Genomic DNA, 27,566 nt, shown 5'->3' on the forward strand with positions numbered 1-27,566 from the left:
CAGGGAAGGGCACAACTGGGAGCAGAGGGGGAGGGTTGTACCCCTGAGCTGGGGAGATCCTGGGCATGGGGCGTCCCAGCGGCGAGCAGAGCTGACCCGCATTTGCAGGGCAGCTCTGCTCGCCGCTGGGACGCCCGTGCCACACTTTCCCCTGAGAAAACACTGCAAACACCAAACGTAAATCACTTTGCTGCTTTTCCTGCCCAGTGCACCAGAAATCCCAAGCCTGGCATGCACCTTCCCTTCGGCTCAGCATCCTTTGAAAGCCATCTGAACATCCACCGGCCAAAAAAAAGTCAGGGCGAATCTAACCATTACCGAGTGGCCACAACTGTTTCATAATATTTTTAAAATTCAGCGTATCTCTGTTTTTTCTGTGTGCACCAGTGCAGTTAATGATCACTTCCCTGGAGTCTAGACGTTATGATTAAGTTAAACTGCTGCCTTGCTCCCTATGTGACACTAATTATTGCTTTTAAACTGTCTCGATGCCGCCCAGCTGCACTGGCTGTGCAGGGCTCTGAGGGAGTCAAGTGTAACAGGTTTTTACCGTTTTCTGGTTTAATTGCGTGGTGGGTTGACTGGGCTGACCCTGGCTGGAGGCCAGGTGCCCACCAAAGCCGCTCCGTCACTCCCCTCCTCAGCTGGACAGGGGAGAGTATAACGAAGGGCTGGTGGGTCGAGATACGGACAGGGCGAGATCACTCGCCAGTTACTGTCACGGAAACACAGACTCAACGTGGGGAAATTAGTTTAATTTATTACCAATCAAATCAGAGTAAGGTAATGAGAGAATAAAGACTAAATCTTAAACCCCCTTCCCCTGACCCCTCCCTTCTTCCCGGGCTCAACTTCACTCCCCATTTCTCCACCTCCTCCCCTCCAGCGGCGCAGGGGGACCGGGAACGGGGCTGGGGTCGGTTCGTCCCACGCTGTCTCTGCCGCTCCTCCCTCCCCAGGGGAGGGCTCCTCACACTGCCCCTGCTCCAGCCTGGGGTCCTCCCACGGCAGACAGCCCTCCACGAACTGCTCCAACATGAGCCCTTCCCACGGGCTGCAGTTCTTCGCAGACTGCTCCAGCGCGGGTCTCCAGCGTGGGTCCCCCGCGGGGTCACCAGCCCTGCCAGCAAACCTGCTCCAGCCTGGGCTCCTCTCTCCACGGGGCCACAGGTTCTGCCAGGAGCCTGCTCCAGCGCGGGCTTCCCACGGGGTCACAGCCTCCTTTGGGCATCCCCCTGCTCCGGCGTGGGGTCCTCCAGGGGCTGCAGGTGGATCTCCGCTCCACCGTGGATCTCCGTGGGCTGCAGAGCACAGCCTGCCTCACCCTGGGCTTCCCCAGGGGCTGCAGGGGCATCTCCGCTCCTGGAGCACCTCCTCCTCTTCCTTCTGCACTGACCTGGGTGTCTGCAGGGCTGCTCCTCTCGCATATTCTCACTCCTCTCTCTGGCTGCAGTTGTGCGGTTTTTGTTGTTTCCCCTCCCCTTCTTAAATCTGTTATCCCAGGGGTGCTACCACCATCGCTGGTGGGCTCGGCCTTGGCCAGCGGTGGGTCCATCTTGGAGCCCCCCGCTGCCAAAACCTCGCCATGCAAACCCAGTACAAATCACTACTGAAAGGGTTGCTGGGGCACTGCCTTTGCTGTTATTCCTCACTTAGCAAGCAGATGGGACCGCTGGGGCTGGGAGCTGTACTGCGGTTTCTCCTCATTAGCGCCGCTGGAGCAGCTGCCCCGTTGTTGGGCTGCGGGTTTTGCTGTGTGCAGGGTGCCGTGGTCCGGGTGAGCCGCCAGGAGCATCCCGCTGGCAGAGCCGGCGTGGAGGGTTCTGCATCGCCACCGCCTTCAGGGCTGAGGGTCGCCGATGGCGTGTAAGCTTTGCTGGATCCGCAACATTTTGCTGAGAAACTGCTATTTTCTTCCAGGATGTGTCAGGGAACGCGGCGTTTTTGGCCTTCACTCCCTTCGGTTTTGTCGTTCTGCAGGGAAACAAGAGAGTTCACTTCATCAAGTGGTGAGTTCCCACCCCGGCACCGCCCGCGGTGCCCTGCTCGCTTGGAGCTGCGCCGGCCGGCTCGCTTCTGCTCGCTCGGTCGTGAGATGCGCGGGGTGCTGCAGGGCAGGGGCCATGAGTGCCCTGCATCTCCCCGGGGTGCTCGAGGGATGCTGGGGTGAGCTCCCGCAGACGGGGCACATGGGCAGTCCCGGTGTTGGGTGCCTTCCCCAGGCACTCGCACCGCACCGGGGTAGGGGTGGTGTGCCCGCAAGGGATGGTGGTAAGTGCACCCAGTGCCCATGTCTGAGCTGGGATGGGGTCCGAGCCGAGGACACGGAGGGGAATGATTCTGCAGCAGCTGGAAAACCCGTCCGTGCCCTGCACATGCTTGCACCAGCGCACCCGTGAGCTTGCACGCCCTCATCTCGGCAGCAGGGAGAGAACAGGGCCTCTTCAGGGTGCGCTGCCGGGGCAGCGGGGCTCTCCCGAGGCACGGAGAGCGGCTGAGCAGAGCCTGCGGTGTGCGCTCAGGGTGGCACTTCTTGCTCTGTCCTGCCCTGGAGGAGCCCAGGAGCCTGTTTGCTCCCTTGCCGCAGCTGCACGCTGGGCTGCCGGCTCTAAGGGCTTTTCTGCCCTGGCCCCTAAGCCCACCCTGGTCAGTACGGCACAGGGCTCTCCCAGTGAGCTGCACGCTCTCTGTTTGCTTTGTTGCCCCCAGACTTCTTATTTTCTACGTGTCAACATTAACCTGCATCCTCCGTGTGCTGGCCGAGTCCCCCGAAAGCTGCCCCAGCCCCTCTGAACCTGATTGCGTTGCTCCTCGGTCTTTGCTGCATCTCAGATGTTGGCCGGTGTGTCCCTGACGGCTGGCACTGCCACCCGGCCGCCGCCCATGTGACGGGGTCCCCAGTGACTCAGGGACACCCCGGTGACCGTCACCTTCACCCCAGGGCATCCCCCTCTCCGGGTGCTGGTTTCTGAGCCAGGGCTCCTCTCACCGCCCCGTGGCACCTCCCAGGGACTGAAAACAGTCTTGAAGGTGTCCCAGTGCCACCCCCAAGCACCAGCTCACGGCCTGCAGCTCCCCGCAAGCGCTTTGGCCGGGGCTGTGCCCGTGAGCCGGCCGGGCTGCGGTGGGCTCCGCGCAGCCTCTCACCGGCCTGTCCTTGTCCTTTCAGGAATGAGGTGACCAAAATGAAATTTGAAGGAAAGACTTTCTATTTATACGTAAGTCAGAAAGAGGTGAGTGCTTTCCCTTCCCGTGGGACTTCCCGAGCGCAGCCGTGGTGGGTGCTTCAGCAGGTTCTCCTGCACTTGGCAGGCTGCAGCCTGCAGCAGCGTCGCCCTGTGCCTGCGGTGCAGGGACACGGGCACGGTGACAGGGGCTGCAGCTCGGTGGCAGCGCTGGGGTCACCTCCCTGCTCCCACTGGTGCCTATCTCTGGGCGTGAGAGCCTGCAGACACCGGGTTAGCCCGGGGCTGTGCCATGGTGAGGGCTCAAGGCAGAGCCGGGGACCTCCCGCAGCTCCTCGCCGTGCCTGCCCACCACAGCCACCTCCTGCGTTTGGGATTATTGTGGTTATTTGGTACCGCCATCCCGCTCGGTCAGCCCTGGTTAGCTAAGTCAGCCTGGAAACCGCTGGCGGAAAATGGCTCCCATGCAAGCCATCAGCATGATTTTGTTAAAAATGTATTTCTGGACATTCAGAAAGGCAGGTGAGCTGGAGGAGGTGGGCGGCAGGTCACTGGCAGGCACGTCTGCCCATCCCTCACGCCGGGTGCCATGCCAGGGTGCCGCCGGTGCTCCAACGTCTCCCTGCATCGTGAGCGGCTCCGGAGGGGGATCGGCCCCGTGGCAGTGCCGGTCTCCAGCTCCGGCTGCTCTGGCCTCCATCCACATTCCCGACATGCTGCCTGGTGGGCATCACGCACTTGTTCTCCTACCGACTCCTTCCCTTTCTCCTTTAGGAAAAGAAAATTGTTCTTACATATTTTGCCCCAACACCAGAAGCCTGCAAGCACCTCTGGAAGTGTGGGATAGAAAACCAGGCTTTCTACAAGTAAGTGGTGGTGTGTTCCGCATCGCCCCGGGGGTCGGTGCTGCCCCGCACAGCAGCCGCCCGAGGGCTCCGTCCGCCGGCCGGGGCTCGGGCACTGGCTTCACCGGCCACGTGGCCCCCTGTCCCAGTGGCCCCAGCAGAGTCACCAGCCACCAAAAGCACTGGTGGCCCCAGGCTGGGGGCTCTGCCCCATTGGGTCCCTCCCGCCCCTGCTGTGCTCATCCCTCTACAGCAAAGCTTTAATCAGGAGATTAAAACTAATTGTTTGGAGATTAAGCCTTTGATGCTGAGCAACCGGCCCACGTCCCGTCCGCAACAGCAGATGTGGTTTAGCATTTTCCCCGTTAATGGCCGCTTATTCGGAGCTGGCCCGCGCGTGCGGATGCTCAGGTGCTGTGAGCAGCCGGTGTGGGAGGCAGCAGGCGCAGGTGCCAGCAAAACTTGGAATATTTTCTGACCCAGCGTTCAAGGGTGGCTTTTCAGAATGGCTTCACAGGGTGTGTTTGTGCTGAATCCAGTGCTAAAATCCCCACTGAAGTCGAGCCAGTGCCCCGGGGTGCTTTAGAAAAGCCTATCTTTTAATGGGGAAAGCTCAAAAACTTTCAGAAATCATCTGCTTCGAAGCTCTTTGGGAACAAGTTAGTTATTCATGTGAAATATTCGAGGCACCGGGGAGGTGTCGTGCAGCCTGGGCTGCAGCCGCCAGCCTGGGCAGTCGGGGCCGGTGGCTCGAGGGAGCGTTCCTGCAGCGGCCCGGCTTTGGGGCACCTGCGGGCTGGGGGTCCCGGCGGGGCGGTGGGAGCTCCTGCCTGGGGAGGCGGGCGAAGGTGGTGTCCCTCCCAGGAGCTCTGGGCTCCCTGCTTCGTGGCCATCAAGGCACCTTTTCTGCCCCTGCTTTGGTTAATTGGGCTGTCCGACAGAAAGGGAGAGGTCACGGGCTGGACTGTTGCCCAAAAACCAGGGAGGTGCCAGGTGGAACGGTTTGGTTTTACCATCCCGCTCATGTTGTACTTAAAAATAGCCTGCTTTGTGCTTTGTAATGAGTTTTATTTTAATCAGCAAGATGCGAGATAAAGCGTGTGATGTATTCTCTTTGGGAATACTGCAATCAGCAGCTGCAATCAGCCGGTTTCATTTCTCATTATATTAACATGAAATGAAATTGCAATATTGCTTTACAAATCTTTTTATGATTAATCATGTCAGTAAATTACCGCTGCGTTATGCACCCGGTGGAGTGGACTGTGGGCTCGCCGTGGTGCTGCTGGGCTCCTCCCGGGGCGCGGGACCGGCTCCCGCGGGATGAGGAGGAGATGGGACGGTCCCTCCCGGCGGTTTCATCCACCGCTGGCCGGACTGGCCCCGGCGAGAGCCAGGCTGCCTGGGACGGGCTGATTCCTGCGCCCCTGCCACGCAGAGGTCGTGGCGAGGTTTTAGCCCCCTGGAGAGCTTCAGCCCTATGCAGCTCCTGTGTGCTGGTGGCCCCAGGGGATGCGGCGTGAGCTGCGGCCCGAGCCCCCCTGCAGCCGCTCGGGAAGCCCTTGGCACCGGGTCTGTCCCGGAGCCCGGGCACGGGCTGGGCACCGCTCCCGCTGCCGCCAGGGACGTGCTGTGCTGGCGGAGAGGGCGGCGGGGTGATGCCGTGACAGTCCAGGTGCTCGTGTCCTGCCAGCCGGTGTCACCCCACCACTGCCAGCGGCTTGTTTCGTTCCTGGTGGTGTTTTGCATCTCCAGGGCTTTGCTCTTGTGATTTGGCCTCGCTGCCGTTTGCCGGCAGCGTGCGGCTCCCTCCCGCTGGTGCTGGTCAGTCTGGCGGGGGTGATGCTGTAGGGGCATCAGCAGAGCAGTCAGTCCTCGTCACCGGCGCGGTGCACTGGAAAGAAAACCGGGCGAAGGCTTCGCCATGAAGCGGTGCCGGGGGCCGTACCCTGCCCGGGTGCTCAGCACTTGGCCGGCAGCACAGGGCGCTCACGTGGCTCTTGGTGCTGTTGCAGGTTGGAGAAGTCGAGCCAGGTCCGGACGGTGTCCAGCAGCAACTTGTTCTTCAAGGGAAGCCGGTTCCGATACAGGTAAATGCCGACAGTAAGTAGCAGCTGCTGGGTGTTTTCGGATGCTCCTTAGGCTGTGCGGTGGGGAGCAGTTCAGGGCTGCAGCGGTCTGAGGACTTGCTAAGGGTCCTCCTGTTGCCGCAGGGCCTCCCATTGCGGTGCTGCCGCCTTGCCGAGGCCATCACCGCCTCTTTCTCTGTTGCACAGCTGCCATCCCTCTCTCCAGCCCCAGAACGGCAGATTTTTGGAGGGACAGCAGTGGAAGAGGGGAGAGGACAGGGGGCTTTGGGGTTTGGTTTCTGAGAACAACAAGGAGTGAAACAAATCACCGAAATTCCTAAATTCCTGGGGGGTGTTGCTCCTCCCCGTCCCTGGAGCGAGAGCCTGGAGCTGGGACCTGGTATCTCTGCAGGACGAGAGACCCCAGCGCGTCCCCAGCTGCGACGTGCACGATGCCAGCACCCTCCTTGCTGGCACGGGAGGGCCCAGGCGCCCATGGTGTGACCCCCTCCCCGGAGGGGAGGTGACCCCACGGTGTCCGGCATCTCATGCCAGGAGAAGCAGCAAAACATGGTGGCAGAGGCATCAGCCCAGCCTTTCCCTGCTCTTCCCATCACCCTTATTTCCAGCAAATATTTCTGCTTTCCCCTGGAGCCGTGGGAGAGTCCCCCCCACCGGCCCACATGCGTGGGGAGGGGGCCAGGCCGTGCCGGGGCGTGCTGTGCCACGGGGGAGCTCGCGGCTCGCCGGTACGGCCGTCGCATCCTCACGGCTGCTGTTCTTCGACTGCCTGCAGTGGCCGCGTTGCAAAGGAGGTGATGGAGTCCAGCGCCAAGATCAAGAGGGAGCCCCCCGAGATTCACCGGTAAGAGCCCGGCAGCAGCGGCGCGGCGCGGTGCAGCGCGCAGGGCCAGGGCCTCCCAGGGGTTCGGTACCCGGCTCCCCGGGGCGGCGGAGGACCGAAGCGGGAGAGCTGCCGTGTGCCTGGGGCTCTGACACCGTCCCCGTTCTCGTCCCCAGGGCAGGGCTGGTGCCGAGCCGGAGCTGCCCCTCCATCACCCACGGCCCCCGCCTGAGCAGCGTGCCCCGCACCCGGAGGAGAGCCGTGCACATCTCCATCATGGAAGGTAGGGCACGGGGCGGCTCTCCCTGCCGCTGCCGGGGCTCGGGAGCCGGGGCAGCCCCGGCGCTGGGGACACGCACGTGTGTGCACGTACACACGTGCACGCATGCACACACAAAAAGCCGGCACTCACATCCAGCTGAAAATGAGATTTTTGTAGCCCCTGATGCTGATGTGGGGACGCCGGGGCAGGGAGGGTCCCTGACGTGTCCCCAGGGTCTCACGGCAAGGCTTGGCAGCACCAGAGGTTGCCCTTGCGGCTCGGGGCAAGTTTGGCATCAATAGCTGAGCCCAGGCAAAGTGGAGGGCTGGTTGTGTGACAGAAGCTTCCAGTGCAGAAGCAAAGCAGAGGAGAATTTCTCAGCAATGTTAATTTAGATTAAATTGGAAATGTGGCAGAAGGCTCCAGGTTGCCCTGGTGGCTCTGCCCCGGGGGAGGGGGAGCGAGCCCCGCTTTGAAGTGACGCTGGCAGCCCCGTGCCGGCGTGCCTTGCCCTGCTCTTCCAAACCTGGCCCTGGTTTGAAAGCAAAGCAAACCTGCCTGGAGAGGTACGGCAGCGCCCGGCGGGGTCCCATCAGAGTGGAGTGTCACTGGGAGCTGCAGGGCTGGGGTCTGGCCGTGCAGGAACAAGCTGGTCTGCAAAATAAGTTGTCACCCACCTGGGAGCTGCTCCTGGCCGGCTGATGGCCACCACCGATGGCTTGCCGCTGTGCCAGCCTGCGGCGGGGAGGCTGGTACCCCCCGTCCTGGGGCCGTGCGTGCCCCTGGGAAGGAGGGCTGGCAGAGGGCAGGACGCTGGGACCAGCCCTGGAGCTGCCCCGCGGGGCGGGGGACGACGCAGGGGCTGCGGCTGTGCCGCTGGCGGTGGCTGTGGTACCCACTGGTGACGGCAGCATCTGACTCCCGGTGACGCTGGGGTGACGGAGAGCAGTGTGTGTGGTGGGTGCTGCCGGTGTGCGCTGGGGCCATCGGACAATGCACCGAAGTTTGGAAAACGGGGCCGGGGGGGACCGGGGACAGCAGGGAGTGTGGGGTGAGGGGGGGTGCACCCTGCAGCCGTGCCCTGCTCCCAGAGGGGCTGCGGGGCCAGCCCCCGCCCCGGCACAGCCGCACCGATCCTGCTACGGGCAGGGACAGGGTGCAGAAACGCTGCCTGCCCAAAGGCACGGGTCCCTCCGAGCAGGAAAGGGATTTCTGGCCATCGAGGGAGCCCAGGGCTGAGGCCTGTGCTGATTTTGGGGGCGGGAGCGTGCCTGGCAGCTGCGGCAGGCCTGCGGACGGGGTCACCTCTGCTGCCCGGTACATGTGAGCACCCTCTCCCCCGCCTCCCATGCGTGCCGTTGCGAAGCGGCAAGAGCATTAAATAGTCTCCCACAATAAATTACCCTGAGCTGGCGCAGGCTCCCGGCACCACCCCTGCCCCAGCAGCTTGTGCCCTGCCAGCAGCTGCTTTTCTTCACTCTCACTTCAGCTCAGTCCCGTAGAAATGCAGGAGCCCAAAAATAGCCCTGACCTCGGGGCCAGCGGCACCAGCCCCGCTTGCGTCAGCCGTGCCGGCGGGCGAGCAGCCGTCCCTGCAGCCCCTCGCAGTCTCCGTGGGCGCCCCGTGCCGCCGGCCAGGCCAGCCGCTGCCCGTGCCGCCATGGTCAAGTGCCTGATAAAGATTAAAACCAAAGTCAGCGTCCACCTGCGGCTCATCAACCACTGCTGCAGGGAGGTGAGGGTCCGGGTGCTGGCCCTGGGGCCGCGGCTGCTGGCCCGGGCTCTGGGGGCTTTGCCGCTCCTCCCGGCTCTCCCCGGTCTCAGCCGCGATGCTCCGCACAGCCCCGGGGATGCACCCACACCAGGTAACGCTGCGCCGCCGGGCTGCGCGGGGTCTGGGCTCTTCTTCGGCAGGAGTGTCCCCGGGGGTCCCCGGGGGTCCCCACGGCTGCAGCCCTGGGGGGATACGGGAATGTGAGGTGCAGGACGCGTGCCGTGGGGAGCGGGCTGGGGTCTCCCGTGCTGGCTGGACCCGGGGTCGTTATTACCACAAAGCAGCTCCATTTTCGGGGCTGGCCCCAGCTTTCCCCAGCTTCTTACATCAGCCTCATGGAGCAAGCCGGTGGCAGGAGGGTTTGGGTCTGGGGGACCAGCACCGCTCTCATTGTAGTGGTGAGTGGGGGGACCCCCCCGTGGGCTGCCCTCCCTGGGGAGCCGAGCTGCTGCCCGCCCCGGCGGGTGCCCGCCCTGCCAGGACGCAGTGGGTGCAGCGAGGGGGTGTTCCCGTGAGCCCTGACACACCAGCAGACATAGCTGTCGGGGTGAGAACATGTTTATTCCTCCGCTGCGCTTATCGCCTGAGCTGCCCCTCACGCGCAGTGCCCGCGGTGGCACTCGCATTAAGCCGAGCCGATACGGAGGCATGCGGGGAGCATTTACAGGCAAGGGGTTGCAAAGCCCCGGGGAATGCAGGCAGGACGGGCTCCAGGCTCTTCGCTTCACCCTTCAGCAGTGCAGGGGGCCAGGGCAGCCGGTGACACCGTGCCGTGGTGCTTTGGTGCGCTGTGCCCTCCCCACCTGGGGAAATGGCCAGCCCCGGCCCCGTGGGGCGGCACTGGGGACCGCTGGTCCCGGCCACCACCACCTCCAGGCACCCTCCCTGAGGCGCAGGACGCTGCGATGGCAGGGCCTACCCCCATCGCCTGCCCCTCTTGCCGTGAAAGCTGCAAGAAACAATTCCTGCACTTGTGGCGTTTCTTGGAATTTGGGGTTGGGGGGGAGGAGGAGTGCCCCCGTCCCGCCCGCCGCGCTCAGCCTCGGCGCAAAGGGCAGCGCGGCTGTAACTCTAGCTCAGCCAAGACCGCGGCTGGGCGGGCTGGCACACAGCTCTTCATGCGACTGTTGGTCGCGTGCGTGCGCGAGTGGGTGTAAACCACTGGTTTAGTAGTGACGCCATAGGAATCAGAGCGGTTGGTGACCCCGCTCTGACTGGCGGTCCCCAAGCACCCTGCTCTGCCGGGGATCTCCCGCGGTGCTGGGGCTGCGGCTCCGGCACACCTCCTCCCGCCAGGCAGGCGCAGCCCTCGCCTTGCACTCGCGGCATCCTGAGGTCATCTTTGAAGTCATCGCCTGCGGGCGGGCGGGCAGATGCCTGGCCCAGGGCTCCCACAGCGGGGTCGGCCGTGCTGCCCCCGCGGGGCTCCGGCTCAGCCGGGACCCCTCCGCACCTCTTCGGGGCGCCGGGGTTTGGCGAGGCAGGACTGCAGTAAATCCATACGGATAACTACGTAAGGTTCGCCCGTGGGCAGCAGCAGGCTCGGCCGTCTCCAGCGGTGCCGCAGGGTGAGCTCGTCCCGGCTCAGGGCTCAGGGCCGGCAGGGACCCACCGGCTGCCCCAGCGCGGACCCCTCGGGGGGCGTTTCTCCCCCATTCCTGCACCCCCCCCACCGCTGCTATGGCCGCGTTTCCCGGCTCATCCCTGCCTGCATCTGGGCAGCCTGCCCGCGGCGGCAGCGTCGCCTGCTCCCGGGAAGGGGTTGGCGTTGCCGATGGCCTCAAGCACACCGCAGGCGGCTGCCGGGGTGGCTGTCACCTCAGAGCTGTTACAGCACATGGACGTGGTTGTGATCGATTGACGACAGGCCCAGGCTCCTGCCTGCAGTCCCTACCGACAGCCAGCGGCTGTTGGTGACGGTGACAAGTCGCACGGGTGTTTGAGTGGCGCCGCTGCAGTCACGAGCTGCAGCGAAGGGGCTGCTGTGGGCTCCGGCCGGGCTGCGGCTGCCGGCCCCGGGGGACCAAAACACAAGAAGAAGCCGCAGCCGGCGGCAGCCATGCCCCGTCCCCGCGGGGGACACCGTGCCGGGGGCAGCGCCAGGCAAGGGGGGTTTCCAGCGGTGGGAGGGACCCCCCTCCGCACCGCTGAGCGTCCCCCTTTTCCCCCCCACTGTCCCCCAGGCCTGGAGTCTCTGCGCGACAGCGCCCACTCGACCCCGGTGCGCTCGGCCTCCCACGGCGACGCCTTCGCAGCCCCCGGCCGGAGCAGCCGCGCCGAGAGCAGCGAGCGGGTGGCCGTCATCGCCGACGAGAACTACAGCCCGGCGGACAGCGTGCTGCCCACGCCGGTGGCCGAGCACAGCCTGGAGCTGATGCTGCTCTCGCGGCAGGTGAACGGGGCCCCGTGCAGCATCGAGGAGGAGAAGGAGTCGGAGGCCGGCACGCCGGCGGCGGCCGAGGCGGAGGAGGCGGGCGGCGAGCTGCGGGCCCTGTGCCCGGGCGCCGGCGGCCTGGGGGCGGCGCAGGCGGAACAGGTGAATAAGTTTGTTTTAAGTGTCCTCCGTTTGCTCCTTGTGACAGTTGGACTCCTCTTTGTTTTGCTCCTCCTCCTGATCGTCCTTACCGAGTCCGACCTTGACACTGCCTTTTTCCGTGATATCCGCCAGACCCCCGAGTTCGAGCAGTTCCATTACCAATACTTTTGTCCCCTCAGGCGATGGTTTGCCTGCAAAGTCCGCGCCGTGGTAAGCCTGCTCATTGACACCTGAAGGCAGGAGTCGCCACGTAACTAGCCGGGGGCCTGGGGAGAGACCTGCCGCCGTCCCCCGCGCGCGGGACCCGCCGGGGCGCCTTCGGCACACGCGCTACCCCTCCCTTCCCGACCCAGAGCACGGCGCGGCCGAGGCGGCGGCTTTCCGGGAGGAGGAGGGTGGCGGGCGCAGCCCCCGGGGCCCCCTCCTCCCCGCGCTCGGCCGCGCTGCTCCCACCCCTGGAGCCCGCACAACACTTTACCGTTTCGATTCTCACGGACGCGCGTACGACTTGGGAAGCACCGAGCACAGAGAGGAATTTATTTTACTATTGCCACCCATCATTGTACGAGCATCAGCCGGGAGGCTCGCGATGCTGTATTATGCAGGAGCTTTAGCAATGGTGCTACTGAGTATTAATTTAAACACTCGTGTACTCTTACGTTATTAAATCCGCCACTGTGCACTCCACCGCCACCACCTTCCAAGTACCGCTTTGCAGAAATCCCTCCCTGCTAACCGGAGGCTCCTGCGCGGCGACGCGCGGCGCGGCGCCATCGGGGGACGCCCCGGTTCCCCCGCCGCCGGGCGGGCGCGCGAGCCGGCTCCCCGCGGCGCAGCATCGCCCGGCCAACGGGAGCCCTCGCCCCGCGCTCAGCCGCTTGTCGCTTTTCCTGAGCCTTGAAGCGCCGGTGCTCCCGGGGCAGGGAGAGCGCGGGCAGGCGAGGGCCCGCCGGGCACTCGTGGCCCAGCCTGGGCGCATAGCCGGTAGTGACCGTGTCGGATTTATTAGGAAGACCTTTAGCCTCCGCAAGTTGTACCTGTTTTGTACAAAAAAAAAAAAAAGAACAACAAAAAAAAAAAGAGACTGTTTCAAGGTCTATTTTAACAACGAAATGCTATTTTGTTATCGACTCTAATCAAGTCTTTTTTTACTTTACGGAGCGGGTGACCGTGGTGGACCAAGCGGTTCACGTTGAGTAAATGGTTTAAGAGTAAACGCTTTTGTAGCCCGGCAGCCTAACGCCAGATTAACCCGTTGCTAGTTTTGGAATAGAGAAAGGAGCTATAATTTTGTGACTTTTCCGAAGACGAAAAGGACGGAGCTACAGGAGCGGAGGTGACGCCGAACAAGCCAATGGACAGCCATTAGATCTATCTGTTCTCACGCAAAAATGAATAAACCCAACCCATCGTACTTGTGACACAACCACCGGGACCTGCGGTTCCCTGGGAAGCAGAAGTCCTTTTACACAGGGAGCAATAAAAGCCAGTTCTGTTAAGTTTTGGTTGAGAAGTTGGACATACTTAACAAAACAGGTGAAAACAGGTGAGCAAGTTTTATTTCATCTCAGGGAGAGATTTTACGTAAGCTGGGGCCATAACTGCAGTTTTAAAAAGCCTGATTTCTGTGTTCTCGTCTCTGAGCATCCCACCACCCATCACCGCGCGCGCCGCTCCCCGCCGAGGCCGGCTCCTGCCCGCCCCGGACCCGCTCAGCCGGCGCCCGGCGAAGGAGCGCGACGATGCCGTTGGTTGATCCAACACCGCGACAAGTCGGCCAGACTTGGATCGTTTGTCGCTGCAATAACGAGAGGTCCCGTTTAACTGCCGCCGGTCGGGGGAATAACGAGCTAAGGCGCCGCGTCTCACCGCCGAGGCCGACGGCACGAGGGCCGCAGGGGGTTTTTCGCGCGCAGCCCCCGGCGTTTGAGCCGGCAGGAGCCGTTGCGAGCGCTGCCGGAGGGTCGGTTTTTACATGACATCCCGTTTTATGCAACACAGCAAAATTAACTCTTAGTGTAGTGTTCCTACCTCAGTCCGTAGTTAATGGTGTTTCTATGCAGTGCGTGATAGTCCCGAACCTGACGTTTTTCACCCCGGGTTAAAGATGCAGCGTCCCCCCCCCCCACTGCTGACGTAACTGCGTGATGTCATAACAGCACAGCCCCGTCCGCCCGCGAGGCGCCCGGCCCCGCGCGCCCCGCACCCGAGCCATCGGCCTCCCACCCTGGAAACCTCCTACATCGGCTTCCTCTAGACTAGCGATAAATGCCAGACCTAGTTTACCTCTGCAGTTTTCACCCAGCGTTTTACTGCAAAACCACGAGAACTGGTGATTTTTCATCATGTTTTTCCTGTACGTTCCGCATTACGTCTTGTGTTTCACTACCTGTTAGTTTTACCTGTCTTTATATTAAAATGTTGTTTCCATAGGTTCTTATATCAGAAAAAAAAAAAAAAATCTCGTAATAGCATACTGCATCTTTAAGCAGTAGACGGTAAAATACCTGAAAATGTGAATTTCTTAGTTTTCATAAAAAAAAAAAATCTAGAAATTAACCTTTCATGTGCCAAATACTGTAAGTTACATTTTTCCTTCAAAATGTACCTTTTTCTACATATTCAATATCTTAGTTAGCATAAAATCATTGGTGCCATGAAAAGTATTTTTAAATTTAAATAAATATTTAAATATCATGAAAACCAGCGTTGGTATGAGATTTGTTCAGCATTTATGGTGTCGGTACCGATTTTTTTACTTGAGTAAATCTCAGCTCAAAACCCAGGAGGCATTTGGCCCTTAGCCGCCCAGCACCCCAGGCAGCAGGAAGCCCACGCGGCCACGAGCGCGGCGCCGGGCCCCCGAGCCCCTCCGCTCCGCGGCGCCGCTGCCGGGGAGGCGGCCGCGGCCCGGCGCAGCGACGAACCTGGCAAATCGGAGACACGAACGCCCGGTTCCTCCTGATCGCTGTTGTGCTGAGCGGGGCCTGCGCACCACCGATAAAACCCGGTTTCATCGCTCCTCCAGCAAGGATTTAATGAGACATCAGACATCTTACTTAAGGGAAAAATTGTGCTGAAGACATGGATGCTGAACACTTACCAGCCTTAAGAGATTACGGGAGCACCACACGAGCCGGGAGAGAATAAGCGCTCCCCAGTCTCTAAGGAAAATCACTAAGTGCCTCAAACACGTAGCAAGTATCCCACGGACCCAACATTTTTTCTTTTTTTGAAAAATGACTTCAGTATTGGGGAAAAATACCTATTTTGGTACAAACTGACTGTCGTAGCAGGATTAATATATTTTTGTAATTAAAGAAGAGAATGGCAAAGGTAGTTTAGAAGATTTATTTTAAAGCTTTTAAAATACACCTTTGTCCTGAGAAAATACAGTTAGCTTAGGAACAGCTTAATACGGATTAAACAAATTTAATGCAAAAAGGGGAAAAAAAAAAAAAAAAATATCTAAGCCACTTTTTTTACTCTTTGAACACATGAAGGCGGCCACTGGAGTTGCCACCCACTAAGATGTTCTTACTGGGATGGACCACGTTAATGGAGCACACGGAGCCAAGGCAGTCAAGGTTATAGAAAGAGTGCAACAGCTTTCCAGTATCTTGGAAAACTTCTATTTGTCTTGGCCGCGCCATACTGCCCACCACGAAGCAGTCTTCCCGTTTAGGGTCCCATATTGCTCTGAACCTGGTTAACCAGCGCCCCGTGTTATTGTTGTGTCTTCAGAGAAACAAACAGGGAGAAAAAGAAAGAGAGAAACATTCCTCTTACCGAATCCAGTATTTTTAAGTATCGTCACTGCTGTCCTATTTGCTTAAACCCGTCTGCCTCGCCTTCTAAACCCTCAGCGATGGTGGGGTGGGACAAAGAAACGTAACGGAGCAAGAAGATAAAGCAGAGGGCACTCCGACACAAGTGATTATTGGTCAAAGCCGTTATGCTTCACGGTTGCGTATTTTAGTAAAAAATAGGACAAAAATGCATCAAGGCTTTCCACAAACTGCAAACTAAGAATTTTCAAGCCAGTCACCGATCTAGTTCCAGCTCCTCAGCAAACCAACCCTGACGACGATTCGCCCTTCTGGAGCACAAAGGTGTTTTACAAGTCTCGAGACTCTACCCAAACCCATGCACTTTACCATTAAGAAGTGACCTTTGATATTTAAAAAACGCACAAAGAAAAGGCATTCTGAAACAAAACACGTTTCAAAAGTCACAAAACGGTCCGCCCCCGCTACGCAGGCGGACATCAGAGCTTCCCTGCAGCCTCTGTGACTCAGAGCAGGTAGGGCCAGTCGTGCTTCGTGAACGAAAGCCACCGTGGGCACCCGTGAGGACCAGGGCGAATGCTCAGGCTGGGAGGGCCCGAGGGCTGCTCTCGCTTCCGCAGCCGCCCGCCAGCCCGAGGCTGGCTGGAAACACAACGCCCCGTGCGCTCTGCGCACCCATCGCTTATGCCACGAGTGCGTACGCTCGCTTATACACTTAAGCACATCTACTCGGTTATACACTTTGTAAGCTTACACACTCGCGTGCCCGCGCAACGCTTATGCCACGAGTGCCCGCGAGCGGAACGGCCGCAGCGTGCCGTCCGCAGCCCTGCTGCGTTCAGCTTACCTGATGGTACTGAGAACCGCGACCGCCGATGACAAAGAGGTGGTGTCATAGACCCTGTAACACAAAATGGCACGTTAATAAAGCGTGCACGTGTTTAAAAAGGCAGCCCTTTCCTCAGAAAGCGCCTTGCGCCGATCGGCGCAGGCCAGACCGCGCAAGAGTCTGGAATACAGTAACGAACAGCACAGACATCCAGCTCAGACGTAGGCACCAACATTCCAGTTGCAGTTATTACATTTGCTTTTTTACTTGGATTTGCTTTTAGCTGGAACTGAAGGCCATCCTTTCAGAAAGCTGTTGTAGGAAGAGAGCCGAGCGGCTGGCTAGGGCAAAGGCAAGGCTCCCCAGCCCCGTACCCTGCCCACCCGCCACCGCGCAGAAGGCCGCCCGGGGAAGCGCCAGAGGAGGGAAACCGGCGAGTGAAACCCCGCCACTGACAGCTTCCAGCGCCGGGACCTCCTCGGGCAGGCGTGAGCTCGACTGACGGAGAAACCACCAGCAGATCGCCCCTGCTGGGCTCTCCTTCACCCCCCATAAACCTTTAGGACCCCAAAGCCCCTAGGGTTCAACGCGCTGCTGAGTTAAAAAGCTGCTTTCTTTTTTCTTTGGAGGCGGCAGTGAATAAACGATCCTGTATCCCTTTTCTCCATTCTGTCGAGCACAAATATTCTGGTTTGCTCATATCCATTTTGTGCTCTGACACATGCTGTTAGCGCCAAGGATTTACAATTTTCATAACCAAGCCTACTACAGAGGACAAATCTTCAATTATCTATAGTAAATACGCTACAGGAAAGAAAGCATTACAGCAACGCAGAACCCCCACAAAAGAACGCCTTCCTGTGTATGTGGAAAGGGAAGAAAGAAAATCAGATTTCCAGACAAAACGTATAATGCTACAGCTGCACCATATTCAGGTCCTTGCCAGAATATACGTAGTTACCCCGTCTTTTAAAAACACGGGCAATCTGCAGAGTCGAGGCCTGATCTCAACCGGGCTTTAACTGGGCCCCCCGTTTTGTACCTGCTGTTCTTTGGTACAATTTAGGACTTCTGAACATGTACAGGGCAAACGCGCAGATGCATTCAGGTATTGCCACGAACAGACTACCTACATTATGGTCACAAAACTACAAAGTAGAAAGAAAAACTAGATCTCTGCTACAACACAACTCAGAGCAGTTTAAATTATCAAATGGTAGCCTAGTTACCAAAGAGCTGATATTATCACACTTAAGTACCAGCAGTTAAAAATAAATTCAGTTTCTAAGCATTTTGTATTTGTATTCATGAGCCAGCTTTTGGGTTGGTTGGTTGGCTGGTTGCATTTAAAGACTAACAGCACCTGTATATTTCACTGCTCACTATTAAATATTCTTCAGGAAACCCCAAAAAATCATGCAACACTACAAATGCCAGTGCGAGTAAATCTAGTTTTAAAAAGTGATAATGACTGAAAGCTCTCAACGATGGACAATGCAGATAGGAAATAATAATACAAAATAATAATAAAAAAATACCAGTTGACATTTTCCCTAAAGACTATTCCTCCCTACGTGGTCTTACCTCAGCTTATCATCGGCACACACCGTCACGACTCTGTTGCCGGTTACAGGTGAGAAATAGGCAGAAGCAACACTTCTCGTGTGGCCTTTAAGATTGCTCACAGGCTGGTTCCCCTTGGGCTTCAGGTATCGAACGTCATAAATACAAACATCCCTGCAACACACACCACACACAACGCTTTACAAGCTGACAGTTAAATAAGCATTCTCCATTTACCAAAAAACGCTCAAGAGACACCGCGGGTTTTACGTGAGCTGCGTTCAGGACTTGACTTCAGCAGCGCACGCTCGCTCGACCGGCCAGCGGCTCCAAAGGATTCCGAGGGCACCAAACCCAGCCCGAGCCAACAGCTCGGCAAAATCCCTCCGCGCTGCCATCTGTCAAAAACCACAGCGACTCCTAAGCCCACTTTGTACCTGTTACCAAATGGTGAAGGAAAATCACAGTGTATCGCATTTTAAATCCTGCTAAGAACTAAAAACTTGCTTTCTGAAAAGGTCAAGAAAGCTTTGACTACGCACTGAGGCTGACAAATTGTCTGCCTCGTCGGCAGCCGCTCCTGCCCTCCAAACGTGCCATTTATAGCCGGCTTCAGGCACCACTGCGGACAGAACACCGAAAACACAGAGTAACTGCAGTTTTTGAGCTGCGTACACTGAGCCAGCAGCAACGAAGTACTGTTTATTCACTGGGTGAACATGGACTGTCCTCGTTCTCGTGAAGCCAATGTCTGCAGAAAGCTCTGACGACGTCCCTGGCGTCCGTCTGTCCACAACGGCAACGTTGCCATCCCAGCGTCCTACTATGGCGGTGGAGGCATTATCTTCCAGGAAGTCAAAGGAAGATAAGTTTTCTTCACTTCTGCATACCTGAGCATAGAAAAAGTCAAATGTAACCAAAACTGTTCAACAAAATATATGGAGTTATTGGTAATACCCCAAACAGTCCGTGGGCTGCAGATTTCACGCTTTCCCTTTTTACTACCCTAAAAACACTAATGAGGACTACCTGATTTGATAGCTCCAGCCTTAGCCATCCCTGTAGGTAACCTTTCTGTAAAACTGGCGTGCCTTCCACAGAGGAGATAATGAACCATCCAAAACAAACTGGCAGCAACGTACTCCGACTTCTCCGTCAGAACTCTTAAGAGACACTATCGCCTCCGTGTTCCAGTAATCAAACGGCCGTTACCCTCGAGCAAATACTGAGCGAGGATTAATGATACCGTTCCTTTCTCCAGTGCTACAGAAACCTTTAACTGGGTGCAGAAATGTGAATTTGGCTTCCTGTAATTTGGGAGATGAGTCAGGATGTCAAGCCATCTTATCCCATGGAAGTTTCCTCTCGAAGCAGCAATTAGCCACAGGTATAATAACGCTGCAGGAACACCTCCACCTTTCAGCTCTCTCTAGGCGTGCAGACCCTCCCCGTTAGCGCTGTATTCTTTCCAATGGCAGTCACACTCCTAGAGGCGTCACAAGGCTGTGTAAGCTGGCATAAGGTAAACGGAGCAGGAGAACGGCATTTCTCTTCCCCCGACCTCTAAAGACACATTCTTGCAAGCATTTGCCCCAAGAAAGAGCCCCCCCGGACCCTCCTGGCCCCCTGACCAACCAACGAGCAGCTGGCCCGCCTGCAACCCCACCAAAACTAGGGTGCCTGTAAGGGCTGGGGAAAAAAAAGCCTTAAACTGTTGTAGCTTGTTGTATTTCCCCACGTTGGAGAGCTGATCAATGCAGATGTCTCTGTCAAAACCAAGCAAACGCAGCAAGCGTCGTGAAGCTGCTCAGTTAAGCTGTCTGGCTCACCGCGCAGACAGTCACAGCGTTTGGCTCGCTTGAAGCCCGAGAAAAGCAAAGTCAGCTCATGCTCTACGTTGGTTTACAATGTTTATTTGGGTGGGGATTTTTTGAAAGATTTAGTTCTTTAAATCGCTCTTGTTTGTCATCGTTAAAAGGCAATGCTTTTGAAAAGAGGTGCATATTGCTTAAGTACGGAGATACGAAATTAAATTCAATAATTGCAACTGTCTCTGCAGGAAGGAAATTGCAAGTACCCAAGCTGTTACTGTATTTTATTGACTGGGAAGCATCTCCATAGTTTTATGATGTTAATTAAAGGTTACTTCATGTGTCCTTGTGTAAATGGAATCTTGAACTTCCTTGCTAACAAAACAACCAAAAAAATAACAACTTGGGTACAAGATTAAAACTTCACAGCAGCGCATACCAAGAGATTTCCAAGAGACCGCAGCACAACCGAGGGAGCACTCACCTCATCAAAGACAGCTCTGGTAACATCCCCACATCGCAGAGTGTCATTGCTTAGAGACAGCAAGTGAGCAGGATTAAACGGAGAAAAATGCATGCAGCTGACCGGATAGTTGTGTGGAGTAAAGGCATGTGCTCCTTCTTCAGACCTACAGTTCTGAAAGACAACTGAGATTCAGTGGGCACAGACGCTAAGCACTGTAGTTATTTCTATGGATTACTGCAACTTTCAAAGCCAAGTCCCTGGTTTTTCAAATGTTCTCAGTCTGCTCTGGATAACCGCGCGGAGGAGGCAGGAGGGTGCCCGATGCGTGGAGGCATCGGCACGGGCAGCACGGCTGCTGCGGGGCGCAGCGTGCCCAGGCTGACATCCCACTGCAACAACGGGAGCCGCACCTCCGCAGGGAACAGAGCACTGCCCTCACACGGACCGCACAGCTCAGCGCAGCTGGGCTACGGCCTCCCTCCCGCCACCATTTTCACCACTATACAAGCAATTTAGCTCAAAAGAGCACTACGAATTTACTCTCCGTGTCAGAATTCTGTTTCCTAATTAGGAAAAGCTGCAATTTCCTGCTGTAATTTAAGTGCACTTCTGTCATTGCAGCATCAATACTGTATCTGGACGTTGATACCGGGCTCTTTTTTACCGGCAGAATTGTTCCTCCGTTACCACAGCTGGACACCTTGCTGAGGACCAAATGTATGCATATGCCATTTACATCAAAATATGTACATATTAGGTTACTTAGAACTCAAGCTAAATGATAGTGCCCCAAACTGAATGGGTAGCACAATCCCCTATATCTTCTCTTCTAATTTTGGCATCATTCAAGCTCTGTTATTTTAAAAGAAAATGAATAGATCATTTTGGAACAAGTACCAGTTCATTCCACAAGGATTACTCTGCTCCCGAACTTGGTCAAGTCCAACTCACTTCAGGAAAGTAAAAAAAAAAAGGGAGAGCAAAAGGGAAAAGAGTAGCTTTAACAGCTCTAGGCTTCCGCTGAAATGTCTTTGCAAGGCCACAAAGAGAGCCTGCGGCACCCGGAGACGGCAGCCTCCCCGTCACCAGATCACACTCTTCGACAGGCAGCGACCGCAGCTGCACAGCCAGAGCTTCCTAAATTGCACGGAGCATTTTAAACTTCTTTATAATTGAATACGAGTCTCAGAGCTGAATTTAGTTGATCGGTTTCCTGAAGCTGCCAGAGCAGAAATGACTCGAGAGTTTAGCGGCATTGCGAAAAATGAGAAGATCTGCACGTGTGTGAACGTCAAGCGGCGGGTCTGGACGAGGTGGGCGTGTGGGGAGGTGACAAAGGTGTAAGTCAAGGGCGCGAGTAAGGATTCTTGCTGCAGGAGTAATTAAGGCAATTCAGAAACAACACTGAGACTATCTGCAAAGCCCTCAAAAGCTTTCAAAGCACCAAAAGCTAAGCTATTTTTCAGAGACAAGGTATGTAAGTATGTGCCAGCGGACATATTGGCATAGCAATTTTATCTCTGCTGTTTGGAAAACCAGCGACTTACTGCAGCTACCCACAATTTGTACAAACTCAAAACCCAAATATGTGAGCATCCGTTTCCCCTCACTCTCCCAAACCTGGTTGTGGTATTGCTACAAAGGTACTGTAATTAGATTCTGAATCTCTCAACCGTGAATTGCAGTTTTAACCCTCACTGATAACATTATTTCAGCTAGTGATCCATTTTCTTCCACACTGCCCCCAAAAATTACCAGCACAACCTTCCCTGCCACTGAACCTGGGCTTGCCAAGGACCAGACAGACCTTTCGAGCAATCCCGGCGAGCCTCCATTTCACAGACACCCCGGCGTCATCCGTAAGAACGGGGAAAGCCTCAAATACCATCCCGAGCCTGACAAAATGACGCTCAGGCTGTGCCCCATCTGCGTCCATCCTGCAACAAACAGCTCTGCCAGGCGAAGGGCACGCCGACAACTCACCACATTCCAGAGACCGATCTGCCCGAACTTGTCTCCAGCTGCCACGAAGATGATGCTTTCAGAAGGATGGATAGCCATAGAGCACACTCGGTATTTCACCACCTTTTTAACGTTATCTTCACTGAGGACCATGCTGTTCAGGCTGTCTTGGTACCTAGACAACATCGTTAAAATGTCAGCTATTCAAGAGAAGAAAGAAGGAGAAGACGAGAATACCCAGTTTTTAGCTGCTGTCTTTGGATTACCTTGTCATGTCACACGTGTGCTTTTCAGTATCATTAGCTTTCATCTACAGACAGAAAGGAAATATTTATCAGAATTAGAACCCAAGCTAAATTACGCTATCCAAAAATACCGAATTGTAACTAACAATACCTCACTTATCCTCATCCACGTAGCCAGTAAGTCCTCTGTCAATTTACTGTTCTCCGTCTGATCTTCCGGAACCATCGGCAAAGGTCCGGCTGGAACTGGAGGCTGGAATGACAGTAGCAATTTTCATAAGTCGAAACAACTAAAATTACAAATAGGGTGAATTGTTACTTCCCACACAGCAGATATTCTGGGAACACACCTGTGACAAGAAATAAACATAACAACAACAACAACAACAAAGTTTGTATCAAATCTCATTACAAAGATAAACAGAAATTTACTGAGCACAACAGCAAAGACAAATAGCTACCCTATGTTTTTTCCCCTCCTGATATTCCAAGCAAGGTTGATCTTCAAGAACTGTATTACAAAGATTTAGCTTTATTCCACAGCACCATGGAAGATTTAAATTCCCATCTCTCGGAGCAACAGAATTTTTACTTGTTTCTATATAACTACTTCAAAAAGGTAGTAAATATTTCAAAGAAAAATAAACCGGATCAAAAGTTACAGTGAAAGAACATTAAAACGGAGTAATAAAACCTTGAATTTAAAGCTGCTCAGATCTACGGGCTGTTGAAAAATGCGTAACGTTTCACCTCAGGACCCTTCTGATGATCCCAAACTGCACTGTTCCATCAACTCGAGTGACGGAATACTGACCGACTGTCAGAGAGGACACGGGAAGCCTGCTATTCACGATGCTTCAGGGTGAAAGAATTTACCTTTTATCATCACCACTGTACAACGCACCGTCCCAACCGCCTAAAGGTTTTTACAAGAAGCTCGGCAATGACAAGTTTTATCCGTCAACTTCACCAGCACCGCTTTTAGAAAACTTCTATCTATGCGCACACACACACGCCCTCTAACCCTTCCCCATAACGCTTACGTATTCTGGCTGGGCAGGCATCTCCGGCATTGGAATTCCTGACGGTTCTACTCTTTGCAAGCGCATAGATCTTCGACGTACTGGTTCATCTTCTGCCTTTTTAGGCTTAGCTCTAGAAGAATTGAAAACATTTCAAAATTACAGACACAGTTATGTTAATAAGTCCTCTGCATTTAAGTACAAGACTACAGAGGAGGCTCAGACGTGTAGCTCTAACACCTCGGCCCAGACTCACAGCCTAACTACTTCTGGTTCGCTTTAGGAGGGCCGCGATTACTTTTCCCTTCAGCAATAGCAATGAGCAACAAAAAAAAGCACTTCACAATGCATTTGCATTTTCGCTTCGCTTGCAATACATCCTGCCCTTGTCGCTCCTCTTCCCAGCCCTCCTTATTCGTAATTCATCTTTCCACTCATTGAGCTAGTCATCTCTTTCCCCTTTCCTTCATCATATATCTTACTCTTTATTTGGGCTTAAGCTCATTTTTCTGCTTTGCCTGGCACTGTTTTGGCACCGCCAAATGTCTTCTCTTCTACACTAACTGGTTACCCTATCCCTTGCATCTAGTTCTCCCCCTTTCTTCCCCACGCCTTTTCCCCACCATTTGTTTTCACCATTTAACATGTCTTTCTTTAGCCATCATACCAAAATATGAGCGGAAAAAAGAACTGCACTTGAAATACCTTAAGACAAATATCACAAAAAGAACAAATTCTGTCACTTGACAAAAAAGATGTTCATACTGTCATTTTCTATCCAAAGGACGGCAGAGGAGAGGCACTACCTAGAGGAGCGACCTGTTCACGAGTTCATACAGCTTAGGATAACCAGTTATTCAGATTTAGCTTTACAGGGAGACTCCTCACTAGCTCTCCCCTTCGCAGTATCAGGTACGTGCAGATGAAGTGCTGAAACATCCAACACACAATGAAGGAGCAATGCTACAAATCTCATATACAGTTATTTTACCTTTTGGTGACATGGGATTGTCTTTTAGTTGCAATTTGATGAAGTCTTGCAGCTGACTTAATGAGAAAAAAAAAAAAAAAGATTAAAAATTATATATAAGAAGCATGAAGGATTAACCTGTATGAAATACAACTATCTAAAGGCGGCAATAAACCATATCGCAATTGTTTATTACAAGAATAAAAGGGGATTTTTAAGCATCGAGCCGCGTCGTGTCTGCTTTGCTTCCACGTGCCAGCAAGGATTCCCCGATTTCTGCGAAGGGCGCGCAGGAGCACAGCACAGCCGGGGCGTTCCGCAGCCCTTCTCTTTACGGAACACAGAAAATACTCTACGTGCCGCGCACCAGACGCAGACAGGCATTTATAGGAGAACCTGTAACCTCCATTCACACTGTTCGCTCCGCCACGTTTTGGTTCATTTGGACTCCAGGAAAGTTTAGACATGTCCACCTCGCCGCTAAGACCGCTGCTCCGCTGCCACTCCAGCCAAAGCAGCGTCAAGCCGGGCATGAAAAGATTTATCTGCTTCTTGGGCTTGGCAGCCCACACTGGCCAGCGCTAATGGTAGCCGAGACGGCTATAGCCCCTTTTGCTGGTCTTGGCTACTCTGCGGTCAGTGCTGCGATTACAGTCAGACTGCCTAGTCTTTCCTGACCTCTCCGAGGATAACTGGAAGAAAAGGAGTTATTTTTATTCAAGTTTCAGTCTTGGCGGTAAGGAGCCTTGCTGCCTACGAGGCAGGCCCAACCATGTCTTGCAGCCTGGTATAATGAGCAAGCAAGCGTGCAGCCATTCGAGGAGGTAATTCACTCACTGCTGCCAGAAAAGGGATATATTATGAATTAAAAAAATAACGTAAGAGAATGAAGGAAAACAGAAAGAAGGGTGGAGATTTGGACTGACTTATACGATAGCATTTGAAATTCCACTGCCTTAACCTTCTAGACAACTTCTCCAACATGAGAACTGTAATGCCCTCGTGCCCCCCAGACTAGATACGAGACGGGGAGGGACTCCAGCGGCACCCGCCCCGCCGGCTCCTCCCGGGAGCCTCTCAAGCACAGGGCGGTGAGCTGAACCGTCCCGACAGCCCCAGACCCGGCGCCTCGCAGGACCTTCAGTTAGATAACCGGCTAACCCGCACGCGCTGCGCCGAAAACGCAGGAGCTGAACGCCCTCCCCGGGGAACGCAGGGGACGGGAGGGGCGGGAGCGCACCCGAGGCAAGCGAGCAGGACGCTGCACGTGCGGCGCTCGCGCTGCCCACGACGCGAGAGCGTTTTACCCCAGGGTCGCCTCACCCGGCCCTGCTGGGTCCGCAGGCACCGGCGCGGCGGGGTGCCGCCGGTACGGAATACCGCAGGAGCGGAGCTTGGCTTTCCTCGCTTTTTGTAAGTTTAACCCAGGACTTCCCCCTCTTTGGAAAAACCTAACTAGCAGCACAAAAACCCCATTTTTTAATGCAGTCGGGGCAGTCCTGATGCCTCCGGAGGTTTTCGTGGCTTTCCTCAGGCGCCTGCCGCTGCCAGGGAAGGGTTTCACAACGAGGGGGATGACAGCACAACTATTACACTAGGAGAGCACGTTTTGATGCTACTTAGAATCTATACAAACCTCGTGCAGCTTTAAAGCAGCAAAGAATTTAGCATTTTCTGAAATGTTCTTTAGTCTTTTCCTTTCATAAGCTGATAACTGTGGGTATCCATCCTACAAAAAGAAAAGCCAATTAATCTTCATCGTACAGTTACATGGCCTGCAAGAGACGTCCCAGGCTTCTGGGACTGAGTCTCTACATTGTCTGAATTACACAAAAGTGGTTCGATATATTTGTAAACAAACAAAAAAATACACAAACCGAGGTGATCCCATATCGATACCCAAACTCCCCATATAGGTACTGGCCTGCATTACAAAACTTTACTCCTAGCATTAGTTCTACAAAAAGGGCAGCTCATCAAAATCTTGCTGGAACAAAAACAATACTGAAGCGACTCAATGAACAACTTAAAACTGCAGCAATACAGCCGACATTGCACATCAATGGAATACAGTCTTAGATCATTTTTATCCTTCATAGAGAAGGCGGACTTGACAAGGCAAAACGATGATTTAAACATAAGTGAACGTCGACAAAAGCATCCTATCTTATGGCCGCATCCATCCGTACGGACGCCTGGACGGCGGTTACTGCCAGCGCAAGAGCACGCCGCTGCTTTTGCCGCCGGGTTTTATGCGCTCCGACTGACAGCAAGAGCGGATTTTTCATCCCTCGGACGTTCTGAAAGGGTAAAATGAAGTTTTACGCGGCCAGTGGGAGAGGTTAAAAAGAAAAAAAGGATTGCATAAAGAGGAAAAACGCTTTCGGAGCGTGACTTGGATAAACACCGCGAACGGGCGCCTCCCGAGCCGCAAACCCGCCGCCTTCCCCCGCTGCGGGCGAGGAGCAAAGGAGCCCCGGCCGCGGCGGCGGGAGGGCGGCCGGGCCCCGCGGGCACTCACCGCAGCCGCCTCCGCGCCGTCGCTCCCGTCGCTCTCCGCGTCCCAGGCGCCGTCCGCGCCGTTGGCGGCGGGGCTCGGCGGCGGCCCCGGGCACAGCCTCTTGCCGGCCGGCGCCCTGCCCTCCGCGCCGCCGTAGGCGCCCAGCAGCCGCTTCTGGGGCAGCCGCCGGCCCCCGACGGCGAGCGGCGTGAGCAGCACCCGCAGCTGCCGCGCCGCCACGGCCCGCCGCTCGCCCTGCTCGGGGCTGAGCTGCGGCTGGGCGGTCCCCGTCGGCGTGGACTCCTGCGGGAGGGAAACCGGCGGCTCGGCGGCGGTCCGCGGCCCGGGCCGCGCCCGCGGTGCCCGCCCGCCGCGGCTCCCCCGGCCCCTCTCCTCACGGAGCCGCCCGCCCCGGCCTCCCCTCTCCTCACGGCCCGGCCCGCTCCCGCCCGCCGTCCCTGCCCGCTCCCCGCCGCCCCGGGCCCCCCGCCCCGGACCTGCATCCGTTGCCGGCTGCGCGGCGACGGCTCCCCGGGCTCCAGCGTACCGGCCTGCGAGAGCGCCATGGCGGGCCGGGCGGCGGGCCGGGCGCGGGGCGGAGCGGCCGCTTCCCGCTCCGGCGGGGGCCGGCCCCGGCGAGCTCCCGCCCACGGCGCCTTCCCGCCAGGGCAGCGGCACCGCCCGGGCGCGGCCCGCGGCTGCCATCTTCGGCCGCCGGCCCCGGGGCCCGCGCTGCTCCCCGCCCTCGCTCCCCGCCGCGATCAGAGTCGCGACAGCGGGACCGCGGCTGCAGCTCGGCAGGGTCGGGGGAGAAGCGAGCGCTCGTAGCCCCGCGGCCAGCTGAAACGGCCCGGAGGCTGGAAGCGGGGCTCGCAGCGCACAGACCGGGCTCCGC

General features: G+C 56.3%; 2 protein-coding genes across 4 annotated transcripts in view; one reads left to right on the forward strand and one right to left on the reverse strand.

Moving 5' to 3' along the window:
- FRMD5 (FERM domain containing 5) overlaps nt 1-11,749 on the forward strand; it is a gene marked incomplete at both ends in the record, with an annotated part of 113,155 nt that extends 101,406 nt beyond the window's left edge. For all 3 annotated transcript variants that reach the window (XM_082321510.1, XM_082321511.1, XM_082321512.1), the window contains 7 exons: nt 1,921-2,009; nt 3,170-3,233; nt 3,960-4,051; nt 6,046-6,120; nt 6,896-6,964; nt 7,120-7,226; nt 11,163-11,749. In XM_082321510.1, coding sequence (XP_082177636.1) covers nt 1,921-2,009; nt 3,170-3,233; nt 3,960-4,051; nt 6,046-6,120; nt 6,896-6,964; nt 7,120-7,226; nt 11,163-11,749 — 1,083 coding nt within the window. The remainder of the gene's footprint in view (nt 1-1,920; nt 2,010-3,169; nt 3,234-3,959; nt 4,052-6,045; nt 6,121-6,895; nt 6,965-7,119; nt 7,227-11,162) is intronic.
- Nucleotides 11,750-14,904: 3,155 nt separating this feature from the next.
- WDR76 (WD repeat domain 76) lies at nt 14,905-27,257 on the reverse strand. The gene is made up of 13 exons (XM_082322025.1): nt 27,169-27,257; nt 26,693-26,974; nt 25,808-25,900; nt 24,193-24,248; nt 23,223-23,334; nt 22,331-22,432; nt 22,201-22,244; nt 21,956-22,109; nt 19,991-20,143; nt 18,371-18,585; nt 17,717-17,869; nt 16,151-16,204; nt 14,905-15,253 (listed from the first exon to the last, which is right to left on the reverse strand). The coding sequence occupies exons 1-13, from the start codon at nt 27,235-27,237 to the stop codon at nt 14,998-15,000; spliced, it is 1,743 nt and encodes a 580-aa protein (XP_082178151.1). The 5' UTR covers nt 27,238-27,257; the 3' UTR covers nt 14,905-14,997.
- Between the last annotated feature and the right edge of the window lie 309 nt (nt 27,258-27,566).

Source organism: Platalea leucorodia (assembly GCF_965183815.1).
Source record: "Platalea leucorodia genome assembly, chromosome: 9".
NCBI classification, from domain to species: domain Eukaryota; kingdom Metazoa; phylum Chordata; class Aves; order Pelecaniformes; family Threskiornithidae; genus Platalea; species Platalea leucorodia.